Raw genomic sequence first — 22,342 nt, 5'->3', positions numbered from 1 at the left:
GGCATGATTTTATGAAATTCATCAAATCTTAAAATATCAACTATTCTCTTTTTATAAGTTTGATACTTGATATCATAAGAAGCTTTATTGGTTATAAATTTTTGGTTAAATTCCAGAGGGTGATTGATCTTCACATTGATTAACACCTTGACATTGTTACAGCAGTAGAAAGAAGCATCAATACCTCTGACCTCTCCTACCTCTGACCCTGTGGCTTTAATAATATCTTCATGACAAAGCTCCGGAGGGAGGGATGGCAGAACAAACCAGGAAGGCAACTTGCAGTCTAAATTTTCTATTCTAAAATTGTGAGACCAATCTACGAATTTAACACAGTGACCATTAAAGAAACATTTAGACCATAATAAAAATTCTTTTTTGATGGACACATCTAAACATAGTAAAAAAAGTACATTGTCCAAGAAAGTGAATATACTTATCTGGTTCTCGCAGGACTCCTCCAACCAATCGAGTAACAAAGGGAAATCATCCTGTGGCCCGTTCCAAATAGCAAAGATACCTCTTTTTATGTATTTGTCCCATGAAGATTCGATAGCTTTGTTTGAAATTCTGACCGGTTCATCTTTCGCATAGCGCGAAGATGACCTAGGAGATGAACTAGGGTTCACAGAGTGATGTGGATTATGGATTCTCCGATGGGGCGGGATGTATGAACTTGGGAAAACAGAAAAGGGTGATAAACTTCCTGTCAGTGGTAAAACCGATTGATATGTATCTGGAACCCTAGCCTTACATTTTTCTGTGTGAGCATATTTCGTTAAATTGAAAATTCGGATCTGATTATCCAGTTGATCTATCGTAAAAATTTGGAATTTCAAATTTTGGTGTACCTCATAACGGATTTGAGAGTTCTGTGGAGGGGGATTTTGAACATACAACTCACGATCTTTATTTCCCTTGCTACATCGCTGGCTGCGAGGTTCCTCTGCATCGCAAAAAATGTCAAATCTGTTTGTTGTATTAACCAAGTATCTCTTGTCAAATGTGCTTTGTGGTTTCTTCTGTTGCTACATTGACCTGAGGCCGCTTGTCTCTATATGTTTTTGCAGGGTTTTTCTTCGAGATTTCGCAGGTCGAAAAAAGTTTTATTTTTTCGCAAGTGCAGAGCAGAGCGCCATTATTCATAATTATTAATTGATTAAAAAACTTTGATTTTTTAATAAAAGTTGTTAAATTATTAGTGTTATTTTACTTTTGTACAAATAAATTAAACAATATTATTTTTTAATTATATTTTATAATAGTGTTTGTAATATGTATAATTGACGAGTGTTACAATTTGTAAATTATATCATTTATTATTATTAATATTTTATATTTAAACAATTTATCATTTAGTTTACATATATTTAAAACTTAAATATATATTTTGATATTAAATTAATAATTATATTTTACATAAAAAAAAAACTGAAAGAAATGATCACAAAAAAGAAATAATTCAATTCTAAAAGATATGTAAATTATTATTAAGTTTTTATAAACTATGTATTAAAATTAAATAGTTATATTCTATTTCTTATTTATTATATCATATTTATTCATCAACATCAAATTTATATGTAGTGATCATTGGAGGGGTTTTTCCAACTATTTATGGTTCTCTAGTAGCATGCATAACATGCTTAAACATATAATGTGATACTCCAAATGCTTCGTCACTTCTTCAAGTTCTATAATTCTTGGGCTTAAATGCCCAAATTTATAATAACACGAGAACTTAACAACAAAATACGAGCCATCCTATCAAATCACAAGTGCATTTCTAGACAAAAATTAATGCATTCACAATGTTAATTTAGAACTATTTAACCATGTTCTCACTCATTTACACCTCTACAACCATTATGCATTGGGCAGGAACTATGACGCATTGCGTCTCTTGTTCCTATCGAAGTAACCATTGCACCTTATTAAAGTGCTATACTAAATCCAAATTCAAAACGTTACATAGGGATGAAGGTTGGGAAAAAAAAAGGGTCCCTTTGGTAAGATTATGCGTTTTAGTTTAGTATAGGATATCTGCCAATGTTTCCTCGTGTAGCTTTTGCGTTTAGGCCCTGTTTGGTTGCGAGAATATGAGTGGAATAGGAAAACGAAATTAGAATATGTTTTATATTCGCTGTTTGGTAAACTCAATCGGAATTGGGAATAGGAAGACATATTCCAATTTTGCTCCTAAAATGAGCATATGTCTATGCCAAAAAATATCTGTTATTGGAATAGGCCATTTCCATTCCCATCCCGATTTTCCATTAAAAAATATTTTTTGAAATTTTTTATTTTTGAATTTTTTTTTACTTTTACTTTTTGAATTTTTTTTGTTAATTTTTTTTTAAATAACATTTTTTAAAATTATATCTATTTGTTTAAAAAAATGAAAATGAAAATGAATTAACTAAAAAAATAATAAATTAAATTTTTTTTTAGGAAAAATGTTTTTAAAAATACAAAACTTAACCTTATTCCTATTTTATTTTTGCACAACCAAACAATAGATTAACATATTCCCAGTCGAATTCCAAGTGCACCAAACATGATTGGAATTGCCTATTTCTATTCCCATTCCATTTTTCTATTCTAATTTTCTATTCCTATGCCAGCAACCAAACGGGGCCTTAACTTTTCGCAGGATGTGAAATTGTGATGTGAATATCAGGATTTAACTGTGTGATTTTTGAGTCAAACTCGATGACCCATGTTTCATGAGTAGTGATTCAACATGAATCCATCTCTCATGAGAATAAATGGAACATTTAGCACTCATTGGATCTAGGTGATGCTCACAGGGGTGAAGCACCGGGACTTCCCGGGAGGTCACCCATCTCCTACTTATCAAAGGATGTGAAATGATAAACCGAAGTTTATAAACCCTTAAATTTCCCCAGGCGAGTTAGCCGTCGAAATTGAACGTAGAATACCCCTGGAAGACTGGTAGAATTTCACAGGGGTTGTATTGCGGGTATCTCAACCGCAGTACCTTCCTCCAAATTGGGTTTTATTATGGAATATCCCATTTACGAAAATTCCGTTTAGAGGTTCCACTGCGTCCAGGAGAAAACGCAAGAAAACAGAAGGGAAAAGGAAAAAAATCATGGAGGTAGCAATCAATAATAGCAACAGTAATGGAACTCCTGCAACTCCAAGTCCAAGCAAATCAGCAGCTGCGACAACAAAGGGTGGATTAGCAGAGGCAGAAGAAGTGATAAAGCCCTCTCCTCAAACAACTACTCCTCTTTTGTCGCCAGCTATACTAACACCGAGCCCTTCTACCGCTCACACCACGCCGCGCACTAATTCAGTGGAGGCACCAAAGAGTTTGAGAGGCCTCAATAAGCCCAAATGCTCTGAATGTGGCAATGTCGCTCGGTCCAGGTAACTTTCACTTTTCTTCTTATTTGCATAGTGCATTCTCGAGTTTTTAAATTTGTTTTCTCTTTTAAATAGAATACGCCTATTATTTTGTTTGGTTGATTTTCCCTTTAGGGTGGTTTTCTTGTTTGATGTGATATTTTACCCAATTGACATTTTATACTGTTTCCTCAAGCTTGAATTAGTGGCTTTATTATGAAAGCCCTCATAATTTAATCACTTGAGCTCAGTGCATTAGACATTATGTACGGCACTTTTGCAATTTAGCATGATTGGATATTATTTTCTCTCTCTGTCAGCCAAATCTCCCCTCTAATACAGCCTCTGGCCTCAGCCTGTTGACATGGAGATATTTCTTCTTGGATATGGTAGTTACTTTAATTTAACATATCATGTTGTTTCCTTGAATTTAAACCTGGGGATCTACCATGAAATCCTTGATATTTAATTACTCGAGCTTAGCCCATTTGACATTATGTATATGGGCTCATTGCAATTCAGTGTTCTTGGATGCTTCTCTCTCTCTCTTGATCCCGTAAATTTTTTCCTTGTAATACAACTTGGTCTCACCTTTGACGTAAATAATTTGTATGCAATATATTAACCATACTTTACCATGTGTTCTAAGAATTTGAACTTGGACTCCACATTGAAATTCACTATACCTTAACAAGTAAGCTAATCTTATATGACATTATTCCTTTGTGATTTTGGAATTGATTGTGTCCGGCCATTCCTTCTTTAGTACTGTGTCTCAATAGTAGTTATCCACGAGTGGCCATCTCTCACTATTAGTTATGCACCACTGGCCATTTCTCATGAGTGCGAGTGGTTCAGTTTGGGACATGGTTCAGCATGCAGTACCGAAACTTGTTAGATGAATCATTAGATGATATGAATTTTCAGTGCCAGTACCTCTTTCTGAAGTCTCGATCTCCTTTTTGATAATTCTGTTCTGCCCACAAGTCACTATACAATTATTTTCAATCAGCAAATCAGTATACACTTCGGTATAATTTGTTTTAGTTGATAGACACTCATCCCAGTGGGGAGTGCACTGTCAATCTTGTATTAGTATTTGAAAGTTCATGGGATGCATTTTTAAGTTAAAATGTCAGGGTTCTAAATATGGGATCCCTTCCTTTTAAAATAAAAGGACACAACATTTATAAAACAACTAAATCACCCTGGCCAAATTACACCATAAGGCCTGACAATTACTTTTACTTTTTTTGTTTTGTGATTTTAGAAGTTGGAAACACTGTCTTTAAACAGGTTGCTTCTTCTGCTTTACATCAAGTTCAATAGGTACTCTTGCAGTCCCATCCACATCATTTACTGTAAATTAAGACAAATAATAACAAGAATGATTTATTGCTGCCAATAAAATTACTTTAAATGAGCATATGCACCCTATTTCTCTTCATTTAACAAATCCGCCGGTCATCCAGCTATCCGATGCCTTCCAGTTGACATCTTTTAATCGCATGGGTTTCAAGAGAGTTTGTTGCTCTTGACTATTATTTGGTTTTTGTGTGATTATCCCAGATTACTTGCTAAATGAACCAGTGCCTTTTGTTTACCTTTCCTCTGAGATTCTTCTTATGATCTTTGCTGGATGAGAGGAGAGGATCAAATGTGAAACCTTTTAAGGCAAAGGTGTGAAAGAATCTGCCCATTCATCTGTTCAGCCACAGCCCTGGTGTCTAGAGGGGCTGACTTCAAGTTGGGTCCTGTTCTCTCCTATTCATCCAAAGAAATAGGAACAATTGGGAGAAGTGGGCTCCTCTCCACCATGTAGCCTGCTTTTTTATGTTTATCGACAATGCTCTCTGTTTTGATACGATCTACCTAGAAACATTTTTGGCACTTAGAAAGAAGGAATTCTTTCATGGTCAAAGACTTGCTTCCATATTCTATCTTCCAAGTGTAACCATATTTCATCAGGTAAACCGCAAGCCTTTAGAAATAACCAGTTCCAACTGAATTTATGCAGAAATTGAATTTATTAATCCATCAGTTTGGGGTCTGTTACCAAATATAGCCTTGGACATTACACATTCCCTGAAAATAGGTATCCACCCAAAACTGCAGAGGAAAATATGAGTGTCTAGGCCAAATTGGCATAACTGAGAAAGTCTATATCATTGGGTTAAAAGAGGGAAACCATGGCTTCACTAGCAAATCATTCTTTTCCTATGACCAAGGTTCTTTTTCTAATTGATAAGATCTACATCTACGTTTTGCACAGCAAGACAAAGAAACCCTGGGCACTTGGATATATTCCATTATTCCTTTTAATCTTGTCTGACTAGTTTATTGAAATTCAGGCATGAAGGTCACAGGCATAAAAAACATTGATCTACATAGTAAGCCTCACTTGAGATTTTTTTTCCACTTACAAAACTTCATGAGCCAAAGAAAGAATTGGATGCTCACCAGTAGAGGCAATGATATTCATCCTTATCAAATGATTTGCCATAGCTGCCTTAATGTCCTTGTTGTCTTCAGGTTTCGACTCCTCTTCCAGAAAGGGAAGAAGAATGTTAAATGTAATGCTCTGATAGGGAGCTCAAGAGAAATCAAGCTATTAAGTTACAATGTTTACTGAAGAATTTTTTGCTTAAAAGTTTTATACAACTTTATTGAATATCAACACGAAAGCAATATATTGAAACACATCACATACATATAAGCAATACAATTGCAATTTACATTTATCGCAGTTTGACAGACACAAAGCAACAATCTTGTAGAAGAGAGATTTTGCAAAAGTTCTCAATTCCTACCTCAGTTCCGCTAGCGGAATTTTGAAACTCACAAGACAATTCATGCAATCCAAATACTCCTAAGTTTTGAAAAATTTCTGCAACTTCAATTCACTAGAATGCTCTCCCAAAACTTGTGTGCGCTCAAATGACCAGAAAAGTTTCTAATAAATAAACATCTCCTTGGGTGTCTAAATTTCCCAATTATAAAATAAAGTAACTCAACTTAAAATAATATAATTAAATATTTTGGCCCACTAATTTCCCTTTTATTAATTTGTTTTCTATTCTCACTTTATTTCTTGTTGAGGAAATAGCTTTGTTCAGATAAATTGGATGATAATATAAATCTGCATATCACATACTTACAGACAAAATACACCTTGGTTATATTAATACATATTATAATGTTCTCATCCACTAAATCTTCCATTCTTATCCAAGTTTTTTATCGATCTGTTCATACAGATCTTTTCTTTTGCATTTCATGTTCTTATATTGCTTGAGCCATGATCATGAGATGAGTTTATATGCATTAAATAATCAGATCAAAGTCTGAATAATTTCCCTTGGAGATCAGCAACTTGTGAAGAGGTTTGATTAAGTTCAAACTTGTAACCATAGACACTGATTGGTAATCGGTCCATTTGCTTAACTAGTCAATGGTGAAAAGACATGTCTTGTGTGGACATGTCTCCACTTTGTGGAGACACGTCCACCCAAGACATGTCCTTTCAATTAGTATATATATTATAATATTCATACCCAATCAGGCAGAAGGGCATTGAAATTGATAAATGCTTTGCCTTACCTTGAGTTCTGCAATTAGACTTTATTATTCAGTACTAGTAAATACTGAATATACTTCACATATACTGAGATTGATCAAAACCTTCATATTCAGATCTGAATCTGCAACCATCAAATCAGAGATTAATAATTGCTCAAATCTGAAACAAAATACATCTAATTTCAAATCTGATATAAAGTTAATCTACATTTACATGGTATCAGAGACTTGCTAAGGAAGATCCAATTAAATTTGAGATATCAGATTACACTCTCTTGATATTGCAGTCACATCTCATTCTTCATAATGTAAAACACGATTAGATATGAGGATCGTCTTGAAGGTGCAAACAACTTCACATCATGGAAGTTAAGAGTTATGATGATACTAAAAGAGAATACATTAGATTCATTTGTGAAATATAAGAAACTGAACCTGAGCATGAACCAGAGAAATCCCAATGGATTGAGAATAACAAAAAAGCCACGAAAGATGCAGTTAGGGATCACATAGTACCTATATTGGTAAAATAGGAGACTGCATACCTCATGTTCAAATCCCTTGAAAGCACATTTGAAATAAATAACACTGGCAGACCCCTCGCACTAAAGAGGCAAATAATCATCCATCAATGCATACTTCATGAGAATCATTGAACTAAAGGGATCAACTGTCAATAGTTGGGTATGAAATTGATAGCAAAGAGTTAATACTAATAGCTTTTGGTGGCCTACCACATTAATGGGAATCTTTTGTTCAAGGAATAAGTGCAAGATCAAAACTCCCAAAATTTGATCAGTTAAGATCTCTTTGTCTACAAAAAGAAACAAGACAATTGACAAAAAGGAAACAAAGAAAAACCTATAGATGAGGATATTTAGGTTGTAAACACAAATCCTAACAAGAAAAAGAAGAATTTCAAAAGAAAGAGAAATTTTCATGGAAAGGGTTCATCCAAGCAGAGGAAAGATGTTTCTTAAATTCAATGTTTGAGATGTGATCAGTATGGACACTGTGCAATCAAGTGCCTTGACTAAACAAAGAAACACATATCAGTTGCTAAGGTTGGAAAAGCAAATATAGAAAATGATTATGAGAAATTTGTATTCTACTCAGCATTCTCAAGCGAAGTATCAAACAAACTTAACACTTGGGTGATCGATAGTGGGTCATCAAGACACATCGCAGTATTTAGAGAACACTTAGATACTATGGTAGAAGAAACTAATGAAGAAATAATAATTGGGGATGCTTGTACACATCCAAGAAAAGGGGTTGGAACTTGCACCATCAAAGTGAAATCTGGCCTCTCTATTCAACTCATTGGGATATTTATTATATGTTCCAGGAATTAAGAGGAACTCAGTATCCATATCTGCCCTTGAAGATAATGGGTATAGGGTTACCTTTATGGATGGGAAAGTTTTGGCATGGCCAAAGAACTCCACCATAAATAAAATTAAATTACAGTCATGAGACAGGGATACCTATACTAACTTTGTACTGAAACAAATCAAGCCCTTATTCACGAGACTTTTGACTCAAATGAAATCTGACATCGAAGACTAGGACACATTAATTTTCGTGCCCTAGCCTCAATGAAAAAACTGACACATTCATTTTTGTGCCCTAACCTTAATGAAAAAATTGGTAACAGGACTACCCAAACTAAATCAAACTCATAATGGGGCATGCAAAGGGTGTGTCTTAGGGAAAAACACTAAGGGAACTTTTCAAAATAGTTTGAGTAGAACTAAAAACATATTAGAATTAGTCCACTTTGACTTATGTGGATCTATGTTTGTACACTCCACGGGAGGATTTCTATATTGTGTAATTTTTGTGGACGACTTCTCCAGAAAGACTTGGATATATTTCCTTAAGAGTAAAGAATCAGAAGAAATCTTAAAAGGTTCAAATAATTTAAAGCCCTAATAGAAAACTCTTCTAGAAAGAAAATTAAAATATTGAGAACAATAAAATTAATTTTTAAATAAATAATAATAATAAAATTTATAACTACACAATACTTTTTTTTGATCAGTAAGAGGCCGAAGCCAAGGTTAATTATTATTATTCATTGTGTTTAATTATTATGATTATTAGTTAAGCTTGAGTAGATTCAAACCCAAAACCTCCTAGATAAGAGGCTCACAATTTACCATTGTGTTGTAGGCTCTTGCCTATAACTACACAATACTTATTAATATTCTAACAAGAATTATTTCGAACAAAAAATTTTATTCTATAATCATAAGACATATTATGCCCCACTTCAAATATTTCCGTATTTCATATAGTTTGGAAACTCATTGAAATTTGAGAGTTGCCATATGCACGAAAGAGTTTTAATTTTATTTTTCATTGTTTTTTTGATTTGTAACTTTGTTCTTTTTCCTAATTTTGTTTTTTATTTTTATTTTTAAATTTAAATTTGACATAGTAAAATAATAATAATTTAAGTCTCCAATTATCAGTATATTAAGTATTTAGTTAAATTGTTATTATTATTAATCTTTTTATGATAGATCCATTAGTATGTATATTATACAATATTATTTTGTACTAGCACTTGAATTTATTTGCTTAGTGTGCTAACGTTTTAGTATTTTGAAACATTTAATTTAGATGAGTAATTATTAATATATTTAATATTTCTTATATTCAAGATATTAATTTTTTCATATTTTTAAATTCATATTAAGCGAATTTAATGTTGATTTTCTTTTACCCATTTTTTTTACATTTCATCTGATTTTGTTGTTGTTGCTGAACACAAATTCAAACTCGGACCTTGTGACATAGGTTTTGAGGGAATGATATTAGTCATCATTCATCCTTAAGAAGTGGATAACTATTGCTAAGCAGCTACCCTTCAATGACAACTGAAAGGGTAACAATTTCTTTGACTTTTTCCACCTTGGGAGGTATAAGGGAGGAAGCCTCATTTGAAGAAGTCACAAAATGATAAAGTTTGATTTGAATATGATTCACAGAAAATACAGCAATCTATTATGTTTAGGAAAGTGATTGGTATTCAATATAGTTGTATTTACTAAATCCATCAAGAAATTTGAGGTTACTAATTAATCATCTGATTTACATCAGCAATCATATTTGGAATTAGTGTGAAATGTTTGGTAGGGAGATGCAGCAGTACTATTTTACTCATCAAGCACACAAACCCCGAGATGGATGGACTGGCATTCCTGCCATTTTTGTGAGCCAAGGGGCCAAGTGACTGGCATCCTCATTTTGTGTCCTTGGGCTTGGTTGAGGAGGAAAATCTCTAGGCACCTTATCAAGCCTTTCCATCAGATTCCTCAAATGGTTGGCGTTTGGAAATAATGTATGAAATGGATACAAAGGAATTTAGTATCTTTTGTTTTTAATAGGTATTATTTGTGTATTATCATAGATGCCTTGATATCGTTGCTTGACGTTTATGAACTACAATTTTCTCTAAGTTGAATTACAATTCCTATTTTTTTAAGAATACTATTTGTAGATAAGTTGTTTATTTGAAATCATTATTTTTGGGCAAAGTCAGCTATTTCCCCAAAAGGGAACATTGCAGTTGGCATCAGAGCCTTGATACAACCAACATGAGAATCAGGATGAGTAGTTGATGTAATTAAGCCAAAGAGCTCAAAGGTCACTAGAAAGATAAAGAAGGGAACTTGCATAAAGTGATAACCTTACTCAAGGGAAAAAAATCAGTGAATAACTAAGTAATGAGTTGAGAACCTTCATGGAATGCAATGGGAGGACAATTCTGACCTTCATGGAACAAAACAAGAGTACAACTCAAGTACTTCTCCAAACCTTACGAAGCATGAATAATGCAATTAATGCCCTTAGACAGAACTAGACAAATGGGAGGGATATAAACTCTTAATTACTTGGAAAACTAAAACATATCACCATTAGGGTCCATGTCTAGTTTAACAAGACTCTCATTCTTACCTAGGGATGATTTGATAAGGAAAGAAGAGCACAATCCATTAATTATCATTTAGATGAAAATGCTGAACTCTACTCAAGATTGGACTTCAAAATTAGGAGGAATATTCCATTGAATGAATATTACCATGCTAGGATGCAAAATACCCCTAGCAAGGAACAAAGGCAACCTACCAAAGACTTACATCAAAGGTTGAGTAAATTGTCTCTTTTCAACCTACATGGTTTGCCAAAAGTCGCCATCCATTCATGGGTCCAACAGTCAGACAACTATTTCTCCTCTCCCTTAGTCTCATGATTGAAGAGGATACCATTGAATTTGCCATATTACATTTGGAAGGAATTATACACGATTGGTGGCATTATGGCATTATTACACAAGTGCATCAAAACATAACAACCTATGATGAATTCACACAAAGGCTTATAAAACGATTTGATTAAAAGCATCTTGAGAGGCATTCAACACAATGAAAAAAAGGATCCATAGTGAATAATGCAGCTTAATTCCAAATAACTTTAGTCATGGTAACAAGGACTGCCAAAGTTAGGCTTACCTACCTACTTTTGAAGGGTTAAAATATTCAATCGATGGGCTTTTGACCTTGCATTGAGAAGCCACATCCACGAAGGACAAAATTTGTACAAAGAATCCAAACTCAAACATGCATACCCAACTTTTCTATAAGAAAGATGGTTGATCCTTCATTCCAAAGGATGATAGAGAAGAACTTCAAAAGAAAGGATTGTGTTTTGGTGTTAGGAGAAATGAGTGTTGGGCATAACTATGCAAAAAGGAGACCAACAAATAACTTAGAATCAACATTGAGTGAAGAGGTCAGTGGAGAAGAATATAAAACCCAAAGGAATAAAAGGAAACACGAAGATGAAGAAAATGCAAGCGATACATTAGCCACCCTCCGAGAGCACTTAAATTTCACCCTTTCATAATGGAGTGTTCTAAAAGAGCAAAATGTGATTGTCCTAGTTGGTAACGACACAACTCACAACTTCATTGGCGAAGGTCTACTGACAAGGATGAAATTAGAAATAGAGAATTTTGAAAATTTCAAAGTTGTCATGACAGATGGATTGACCATTCCATGCACATAGGATCCAACATTTAAGAATTACCTTAGGCATATGTCAAATCAAGGAGAGCTATGTAGTGAACATGGGTGATACTCAAGTGGTTTGAGGCATTCAATGGTTGCACTCCTGAGGTAGATATTACCAAGCTTTCCAAAAGATGGAGCTTTGTTTCCAACATAGTGACCAAGAGGTGATCTTGCAAGGTTTAGATTGATGGGATCCCAAGGGCACTATTATCCAAAATAATAGAGAGAGCCTTTAGACACAGTTAAGTAGAATGGGCTGCACAATGTATGATATTTGATATATTGTTAAGTAGTAAAGAAAAATCAATACATGCACACATCTAACCTATCTTGAACAAACACAAACAAGTTTGGTGACATTCCTTTAAGACTTGCACCAAAAAGGAGTTTTAGAGACACTATTGAGCTTGAAGAAGGGGGAAAACCTATTATCCCCGCACCATGTCAACATCCAAGAAAGTATAAAGAAGAAACTGAGAAAACCATAAAGGAATTATTGGAAACGAGACATATTTAAGCTAACTCCAGCCCCTTTTCTTCTACTTCTATATTAGTTAAAAAGGATGGTACAATGAGGATGTGCATTGATTATGGGGCTCTTAATTTAAAGACCATTAAGAACTCTTACCCCATTCCGAGGGTAGATGAACTAATTGATGAGCTTCGTAGGGTAGTATGCTTTACAAAAAATGGCCTACATTTAGGATACCACCAAGTTAGGGTGAGGGAGGATGCCCACAAAATAATTCTTAGATCTCACTATTGACACTTTGAGTTCCTTATCTTGCATTTTAGACTAACTGATGCCTATATTACCTTCCAATCTTGCATGGACCACCTAGTTAGCAAACAATTAAGAATATACTCTTGGTAGTCTTTGACAACATTTCGATTTATATTAGACTATGGGAAGAATACCTAAGGCACATAGATGAAGTATTGGGGTTACTTGAATAATAGTCACTATTTGCCAAAATGCCCAGATGTGAATTTGGGTTGGAGGATATTTTATATTTAGGACAAATTTAGTGTCCATAGAGTTAGCTTTGATGAGAAAAGATTAAACCCAGAAGGGATTGGCCAACACCAAGGACTTAAACACTTCTAAGAAGATTTTTGGGACTTCATAGCTACTAACAAAGATTCATGAAAGGGTTCTCAAGGTTAACTACTCCACTAATATATTTAACCAAGAAAGTTGTATTCTCTTGGATTACAGATGCCCAACAAGCCTTTGGAAAGCTTAAGAAAATAATTAGCTCATACCCAATTTTGGCCATTCCACATTTATCATTACCATTTGAGTCACAATGTGATGCCTCTGAAGAAGGTGTTGGATCTGTATTCATGCAAGATAAACATCCTATAGCTTTTGAAATCAGAAAATAATTCAGAAACCGAAAAAACTATTCCATATATGATAAGGAAATGTTAACAATTATGCATCTCCTAGGAAAATTTAAACAATATGTAGTTTGTGGGAGGTTCATTTTATAAACTGATTGTAAAAGCCTGAGTTTCTTTCTAAACCAAATTGGTTCAAATGGCAATTACCAGCCTATAACTATGACATTGAGTACATGAAAGGGAAGAATAACGTAGCTGATGGCATATTACAAAGACCTCATCTATCTTGTTTGATGGATATCTCTACTGAATGGAATCTTTTTATAACTGTCGAATATGCAAAGGACACATGATGAAATGATATGCTAGAAGGAAAACTACAAGATGTAACGTACCAAATATTAGATGAACATTTTCTTTACAAAAATATAATACATATCACACTCGGATGAAAGATGAAGGTGCACAATATGAAATCTTATCATGGTACCCCTTTGGCAAAGCACCAAGGGTACCATAGAATGTACAAACAATTAAGAGAGAGATACTCCAAGAAAGGTCTAAAGGGAAATGTGTTAAAACACATTAGAGAGTGCATGGTGTATCAAAGAGACAAAGAACATACATCTCTCATATGTTTACTTCAACCCCTACATATTTCTAATTAGAAATGGGGAAAGTATTTCAATTGATTTCATTAGATGTCTCTAAAAGGTACAAGGAGAGGATTGTTTATACCGTGTGGTGGATAGTGGACCATTTAACTAAGTCTGCACATTTCCTTGTAATAGCTACTGAGTATAGAGCCTGTCAATTGGCCACTGCCTTTTTCAAAGAATTTTTCAAATTGCATGTTATACTAAAAAACATTACTAAAAAACATTGTTAGTGACAGGGAGAGTAGACTCCTTAGTTTCTTTTGGCAAGAGCTCTTTAGACTAGTAGGTTTTGAACTTCAATGCAAGTACAAGTTACTACTCACAAATCTGATGGACAAATTGAGTTTGTCAATGAATGGTATGAGGGTTATATAAGAAACTATGTCACTAGACACAAACTCATGGATCAAATGGTTATACCTTGAGGTTTAAACTTTAGTCACAGGGTTTGCTGAATTTTCGACTTCAAGTTCAATATTTGGCGAACCCATAAAAATGAAAAAATTCGCTAAAATTTGGTAGAAAGTCTGCACGGTAGTAGTTTGGTTGTCGTTTTTCTGAAAACATATTTCATTACAGCATTTTTTCAGGTTTTCGGCAAAAAAACGGATAAATGAACCTTCGTTTGCTGAAAATGCATCAATTTTTGGAAGGCATTTGGCGTCTGAAATCATCAACATCTCACATCTAAAATTGTCATTGTTCGCCATCTCTATTGGTCATTTGTGTTTGGTGTTTGGTGGATGTTGGTTTGTCATCTCACTTGCTCTAGGGTCTCAATGATCTCCCAGTGGCAGCGGCCATTCCCAAGTCCCAACAAGAATTTACAAAGATTTTCATTTCATTTTGGGGTTTGAATAGTTTATGTTTATATAATATGTGTTTAAAATATATTTGGTATGTTAATTTATTATTATTTTAAATTAAATAATAAGTATAATAATAATTAAATTTTCAGAAAATAATAAATAATGAGTATATTTTTTTAATCAGGAAAACTTTCGCATTTATGTATATTTTATTTAATTTTTTTAGTAGTAAAATATTAATATTTGGTATCTTTATTTACTTCTATTAATTTTTAATGTCTTTTTAAATTATATAAGGCAAATTTAATCTTGAATTTTTTTCCAATTTTTTTCGACTTTGCTGAACTTCATAGTTGTCGAACTTGAACTCGAACTCGAATCTTGTGACTTGGCCTTGAGGAGTATTACTATTACACTAATCATTTGTCAATAGGGATGAGTCCTTCCAAAGCCTTGTATGGGTATGAGGCAAACCTCATTTGGAGATATAATTCTTACCAATAGTTTAGTGCCATGGGCTAGAGATTTAGTACAACAAAGCATAGTCATTGTGAATAAATTCAAAGATAATTTCCACCATGCACAAAATCAACAAAAGATATATCATATATATTGAATAAAAAAAATTGAAAGGACATTTGAAGTTGGGTTTTAATCTTTGTAAGATTCCAATCCTATAAGAAATCATCTTACAAAGGAGTTGGAGCTGCAAAACTCAGACCAAGATTTTATGGGCCTGACAAAATTAGGACTGATGATGTTGCTTACAAGTTAAAATCATCGGCAAATAGTAGAATTCATAATGTCTTCCGCATATCTCCCCTCAAGAAGGTAATGGGACAACTTTTTACACCACGTTAGAATTACCCCCGACTGATAATGAAGGAAAATTGATCTCAGAACCTGAGGCCATATTGATATGCGAGAAAAGAAGTTAAGGAATAAGATTATTCCCGAGTGGTTTATTAAATGGGAAAACTTGCCTATGAAAAACATCACTTAGGAAGGAACCAAGATTAAATATCCCAATTTGAAATTCTTTTAGACAGACAATCTTGGGAGAGCGGACTGTCATGCTCCTCACCATAAAAATAATTATAAAATAAAATTTAATAATTCACCACCTTTTACACATTAAAGTGTTGAAGGCTCAGAGAAAGAGAATCATAATCATTCTGGTTGACAATTTTTTTGGAATGAATGATATGAATTTTTATATCATGATTAAGTAACCCTTTAACAGGAGTGACAGAAAGGGCAGCAATATCAAGGGAAAAGGCATTCCTGAAAGGTTTATCTTTTAAGGCTAAAAGTTATGGCCCTTCCCCCCATGGAAAGTATAAAGGGAGGAAGCCTCATTTGAAGAAGGCATGTAATGATAAAGACTGATTTGAATATAATTCAAGGAGTTCAGCATTCTATGGTAATATAGTAAAGCAATTGGCATGCAATATGATTGTATTTACTACCTATTAATTTATAAATCTGCTAGGAAGCTTAAAGTTTATTTATTAAGAAATATAAGATCAATAAATAATAATAATTTATCTGATTTTCATAAGTGATCATATCTGGAATTAATGTGAAACATTTGATTCAGCAGTACCATTTCCCTCATCAAATACACCAACCCCAAGAGAGATGGACTGCAGGTCCTGCCATTTTTGTGGCCAGGGGGCTGAATGATTCATAGCTCATTTAATGCCCTTGGGCTTGTTTGAAGAGTACAGTCTCCCGGCACCCTATCAAGCCTTTCCATCAGATTTCTAATATGGTTGGCTATTGAAAATAAACATCAAATGGATACAAATGAATTTAGGATATTTTGTTTTCAATAGTTAAAATAATTATTTGTGTATGATCATTAATCCCTTGATATTAATGGTTGATGTTAATTAATAATGATTTTTTCTGAATTGAATTGCAATTATGTAATTTTATTATAGAATATATTTCCAAACAAATTGTATATTGTTAGAATTGCTATTTTTCTGTAGAAATAAAGTCAAGTATATACCCAAATGGGGACATTACACTCATTATTAACTGTATAACCTATTGTTTCATTTTTTGTGCATTTATCTAATAAAAATGCTCATTCAATCTCTTCCTTGGAAAGATGCACAAAGAGCAAAGACCACTAACATTTAAGAACTGCACCTATTGAGTGAATATGAAATTTTGCTTTCCATGATTCATGATGATGAACACCTTTTGAATTGAACCCACCAATCTCAATCTTTACTACTTCCATCAAACATGAGAAGTTAGAACCTCAATTACAATTAGGGGTTTCAAAAAAACTTTTTAACATATTATTGACAAATTGAAATAGTTGTTCAAATCATTTCAAAATAAGGTCGGCTCCAAATCCAAAACTGCAAAGGATAGATCCCCAATGAACTTTTGCAGGCTTACCAATGACTTAAATAGATCAGAAAAATTCTATGGAGTGTGACTTGTAGAGTGAACTCATGAAAAACTCCAAAAATATAATAAACCATTTGCTGTTGATTACAAAAAGCTCAAAATTGGACTATAGATTCCTTGAATTATTCTTCCAAATATTTTTTTAAAAGAAAAATTCACAATAGTTGATGAATATAGGCAATCAAATTTCTGAAACCACTTGATAAGATCTATAATATGATAATGACACTAAGATATTGTAGAACAAATATCACCACAATACAAGAGATGTTTATGAGCTAACATGCTTAAATATCTAATATATTCAGAAATCTGACAAAGCCTTGAGGTAGGGCAAGACCATACGATATTCTTTATAGAAGAAGCCACTTCAAGGTATATTTTCAAGAGATGCCGAGCACATACCATACTCTCCACATCTTTTCAATAATATTCCCCTCCTTTATATTGACCTTTTCCTAAATAATATTTTGGGTGAACCACTAAACATGATGTAGGCCTATTGACTATTGTAATTAGTCCCACAGGCTTTCAGAGTGGCTGCAAGATTAAATGTTCTGAATGGTTTTAAGTGTTTTGAATGGTTGTAGCCTGTGAGTTTACTTGTAGTAGTGCCAAGAGTGTGTTAAGAGCCTCCATAACATCATTAATGTAGTTTGTGAGATAGCTTTTTTGGGTGATGGGATGCATTTATGTTGGGTGATGATATTAGTCGTAATAATGCTACTAGTTGACTGATTAGCCATGGTAGATGTTATTTAGTTTGCTAGAGGATAGAGCAGTGAGTGTGGGAATTGGCACGTTGGTCTTAAAGGATGTTTTTTTATCTTCATTATATTGATTTGTTTATTCAAGTCAGTGCTTTAACTCCAGAGGCATCAATGGTGCAACAACATGGAAGTGAAATAGTTAGTATGAGTAGAAATGACAAATCTTCAAGGGAAATGCCAATGATAAGAAGCAAAATGAAAGTCAAAGGGATGGTAGATGAGCGTATCCAGCAACAACCAAGTGCCATTGTTTTCTTGTCATGGTGGAAATTGATTTTTCTTTCTTGCACACTGTTGTTTCCTTTTTTAGGCATGAATCGTCATGCTCTAGCAGTGACGAATGACTGCTCCTCTTATCCTTAGCTGATGGTTTGAATGTGTGGTAGCATAGGAAAATTTCCACCAAGTTGCGGGGTTTACATCCTTCTTAGTTGTCAACCTTTCCGTGGGTTTATATGTGTTTGTCATTCCCATTGGTAGGTAACTGATTTCTTATTTGCTGAACAATGTTTTACTTGCATTATGTTCGCAATAATTTCCCATCTTGTGTGATCACATTGACTCCTTGTTTAAGGGCAGAAAGTAGAATGAAGGAAGTATGTAGGGAGATAGAGAGCAGACACAAAGTGTGCATCCTAGAGTTGACAGACATGGTATTCCGAGGCAAAGTTCTTTTGGATTAGTGGTTGTTTGGGATGCCACTAATTAACTGTGGTGGTCATACAGTGTTGCAAGCGGGACAATCATTCTTGCAGATGGAGTGAGCTTTGTAAGCATTTTTGGAGCTTAAAGAAGTCATGTGTGGTGTGCTTAATTTGCATCTTGTTCTCCTGTGAAATTATTAAAGAGTGCCATTGTTTATGGATTCAATATTGGTGGAAGCTTCTTGTAGGTGTTGCATGAAGGGCCATTGGGGTAAACTGTAACTAATTAAACATCGTTCAATAGAGAGTGCAGGGAATATTAGGGATCTAACCCCAATATTGTTGCTAGACAGTTGCTACAAGGTCATGCTATATCCAGGGCAATGCGCATGGAGGTAAAGGCAACCCTTGTATATTTGTGGACTAGTGGCACGAGGAGTACTTGCTCACTCTACCTAGAGTTTTACGTCCATTTAAGGGTTTCTTTTGATGTACCTTTATCTGTATGCAAATCTGTGCAATTTACAATCTTCCAACTCTACTAACGTCGTCTAATGCTGTGTTATTCCCTTGCTCACAGAATATATTGCCAAGGTGTTTTGCATATGGTTGATAATTTGGTTGAAGGGCTTTGTGAACATCCATGCAAGCATTACTTCCAAATAGTTTGGTGTGGACAACACATGACAATCACACATGTACTCATCACATTATCCCACTTTTAGGAGTTTGTACTTCAGTGTGAATGTAGAATACCTCTAGAAAGTGAGTTATTTTTTCTGCATACAGTATGTACCAATAAAATCCCACGAGAGACATAAAGGTGTGGTGTTTGGTTTTTTAGCGAGTATGTCATGGTGATAAAATCACATTTTTTTGGGAAAAAACCATTGACTGATTTATTTCAAAAACCATGGTTCTGTCCCTTGAAATGGCAGTTTTTTGGATTTTTTTTGATGAATAAACTATGATTTTGAATGCAACTTGTATTATTGAATATATGTTTTTTAATTTAATGACAATGGTATTACTACAAATCTACATCTGAACTCTTTGAAGGCAATTATTATGATTCATGAAATTTACAAATCAGAGAATGTGTGTTGGCAGGCTTAGCTGTGTGGGTATTTGACTTCATTTCATTTATATGTATGCAGGTGTCCATTTCAAGCGTGCAAGAGTTGCTGTGTGAAAGCAAGAAATCCATGCCATATACATGGTATGATTTTTTCAGAATCAGTGAAAGTTTAATTGATTTGACTAGCTTTTGTACCGTAGCTTTAATTCAGCTCTCAAAGAATTGTAAAGTAGACAGAACAAACCCACCTAATTCACCAATTCAAACTAATAATGCAATTCATTATTGCTGCTCAAGTATTTCACATTCTGTTGTTGTGACTTGTTAAAAGTTTGAAAGTTTATGTTCCGTATGCATTATGGTCTAGTTGATATTTCAAATGGAAGCAATTTGACTTACTCAACCATTTTTAGACCCGAAAGTGCAAATGTATATACTTTTATCCATAAATGCCAAAGTTAAGATTATATTTTCTAGTTATTGTAGATTATTTTTAGAATATAAAAATGCCTTGCCTCATAAGGACAGAGTGAAAGAAAAACGTCAGCTCTGATTTTGTAGATGAATTGCAATAATATATGAGCTTGTTTAATAATAATGTGATACTTGTCACTAATGATTTTTAGAAATGTCTATAACAATAATTGTGGAAGGCCTATTGTACTTGAGGATGTGTTCATCCATTAAGACTAATAATAGGAAAAATACCATAGCTTATGAAATATTGACAAGACACTTTGATACATACCTACAAAATTACCATTTTGCTCAGAAATGACCTTCATTGGGGTCTAGTATTTACTCAGCTTAGGTCTTGGTGCGGGTCCCCTATGGATTTCGACAGGGCTTCTCCACTTGGCTTCCCCCACTGACACCACTCTGCACCTGGTGGATTCCCTCAGGGTTCCCCCCATGTAACCAGCAGAAGTCCAGTTACACTGCATGGTAAATCTGAGTGCACTTGGGGGGAATCTTGTGGGATTCTATAGCAAACCCAAGTCAGGACAGAGTATTAATCAGATGCAAATTAGGTCTTGGTCCAGGTCCCCTGCGGATTTTGGCTCCTCCATTTGGCTCCCCCCACTGACACCACTCTGCACCTGGTGGATTCGTTCAGGGTTCTCCCCATGCAACCAGCATTAGTCCAGTTACCCTGCATGGTAAACCTGAGTGCACTTGTGGGGAATCTTGTGGGAGTCTATAACAGACCCAGGTCAGGACAGGGTATTAATCAGATGCAAATTAGACCATTTTCTAAGTAAATTAATACCTTTGTGTGTATTTATTGAAAGTGTCTTGCCAATATATTTGCAAGTTTTAATGGTTAAAATTACTGTTTTCAAGTATTTCATTTTCCTTTTGCTTTAATGACCACTAGAACTGGCTGGTCAACTGATAGCATTCCTAACCCATAAGGTTTGAGCTAACCAACCTGAAAAACAAACACACTTACTTATTGAAAACAGAACCTAAACAAAAGGACACTGATTGATAATGATCTTTAAGAAGATCCATATGACACCGATTGCTGCTTTTTTCATTTTATTGTTGAACAATAAACATCCATCACGAAATTTGACTAGACAAATTTACAGAGTAGTATTTTAAAGTTCTATGCTAGTTTTGTTTATTATATCTATGACATATTTAATGCGGTATTCTGAATTCAATGTCTGCTTTTAGGTTACAAATCTATATATGTTATGATTTTTAATACTTTTTTGTAGGGATGTATCTGAAATAAATCAAATCTCTATTTTCTTTTGTTGTACTGATTTTCCTAAAGTGAATCCAACCCCTAATTCTTTGTTGTTATATTGATGTATCAAAAGTGAATCCAACCCCTAATGTCTTTAAAAGATTTAGCCTACCAAGCCACATAATTGTTAGTAATTAGTCTGTATAATGGGGATTTTGCATGGTGATCCTTAGAGATGTGATGTAGAGATATCGGTCTTAATTCAGCGTCAAACAATAATCAAATTGGTTTGTACAACTAATGTTTCAAGATCCAAGGTTTATTTGTCTTTCTCTCTTCACTAGATTGTACCGAACCACTCAAAGATGATTTCTAACTTCAGATGCTTGTCCCTACTTTCCTAAGGGCTTCAACATACCCCAAACACCTTATCTCAAGGGTCTGTACCTGCCTTTCAGAGTTACAATTCCTAATTCAAAACTGCACACATTAGGTCTAAAGGCTACTAGCCCTGTCCTGCAAGTAATTCCCACTTTTTCTCCAAACTCTCCCAAAGCAGTTTCAGATACTTATAAGGCTTACATAACATATTTCAAACTTGTCTGTCCTAACCAATACCCTGCAGCCCTCAAATTAGGCCTACTTAGCTCTTGTTTACAAAGCAACTAAAACCACTCCTTCCCAACACCCCAAGCTATGAAACAAACTTGAGTTACCTTCCAAATCAAAAGATTTTCATACTCATTCAAAGAACCATGCCCATTTGATGCCCCGAATAACAAATCCTCACTTCTAGGCCAAGCTAGGGCTTTCTCAAAATATACCCTACCTTCACTTCTAGACAAAAACAGAAGTTCTTTCCCTTGTCTTCAAC

At 34.3% G+C, this 22,342-nt stretch overlaps 1 protein-coding gene across 1 annotated transcript in view; it reads left to right on the top strand.

Moving 5' to 3' along the window:
* Positions 1-2,811: 2,811 nt before the first annotated feature.
* Positions 2,812-22,342, top strand: part of LOC149549150 (electron carrier/iron ion-binding protein) — a 44,806-nt gene continuing 25,275 nt past the window's right edge. The window contains exons 1-2 of the mRNA XM_089792575.1: positions 2,812-3,396; positions 19,849-19,910. Coding sequence (XP_089648701.1) covers positions 3,116-3,396; positions 19,849-19,910 — 343 coding nt within the window. The 5' untranslated portion in view covers positions 2,812-3,115. The remainder of the gene's footprint in view (positions 3,397-19,848; positions 19,911-22,342) is intronic.

The sequence above is a fragment of the Cupressus sempervirens genome, chromosome 7 (assembly GCF_028749045.1).
Source record: "Cupressus sempervirens isolate cs-2001-9-10 chromosome 7, ASM2874904v1, whole genome shotgun sequence".
NCBI classification, from domain to species: domain Eukaryota; kingdom Viridiplantae; phylum Streptophyta; class Pinopsida; order Cupressales; family Cupressaceae; genus Cupressus; species Cupressus sempervirens.
This window is presented reverse-complemented; position numbering and strand designations above follow the sequence as displayed.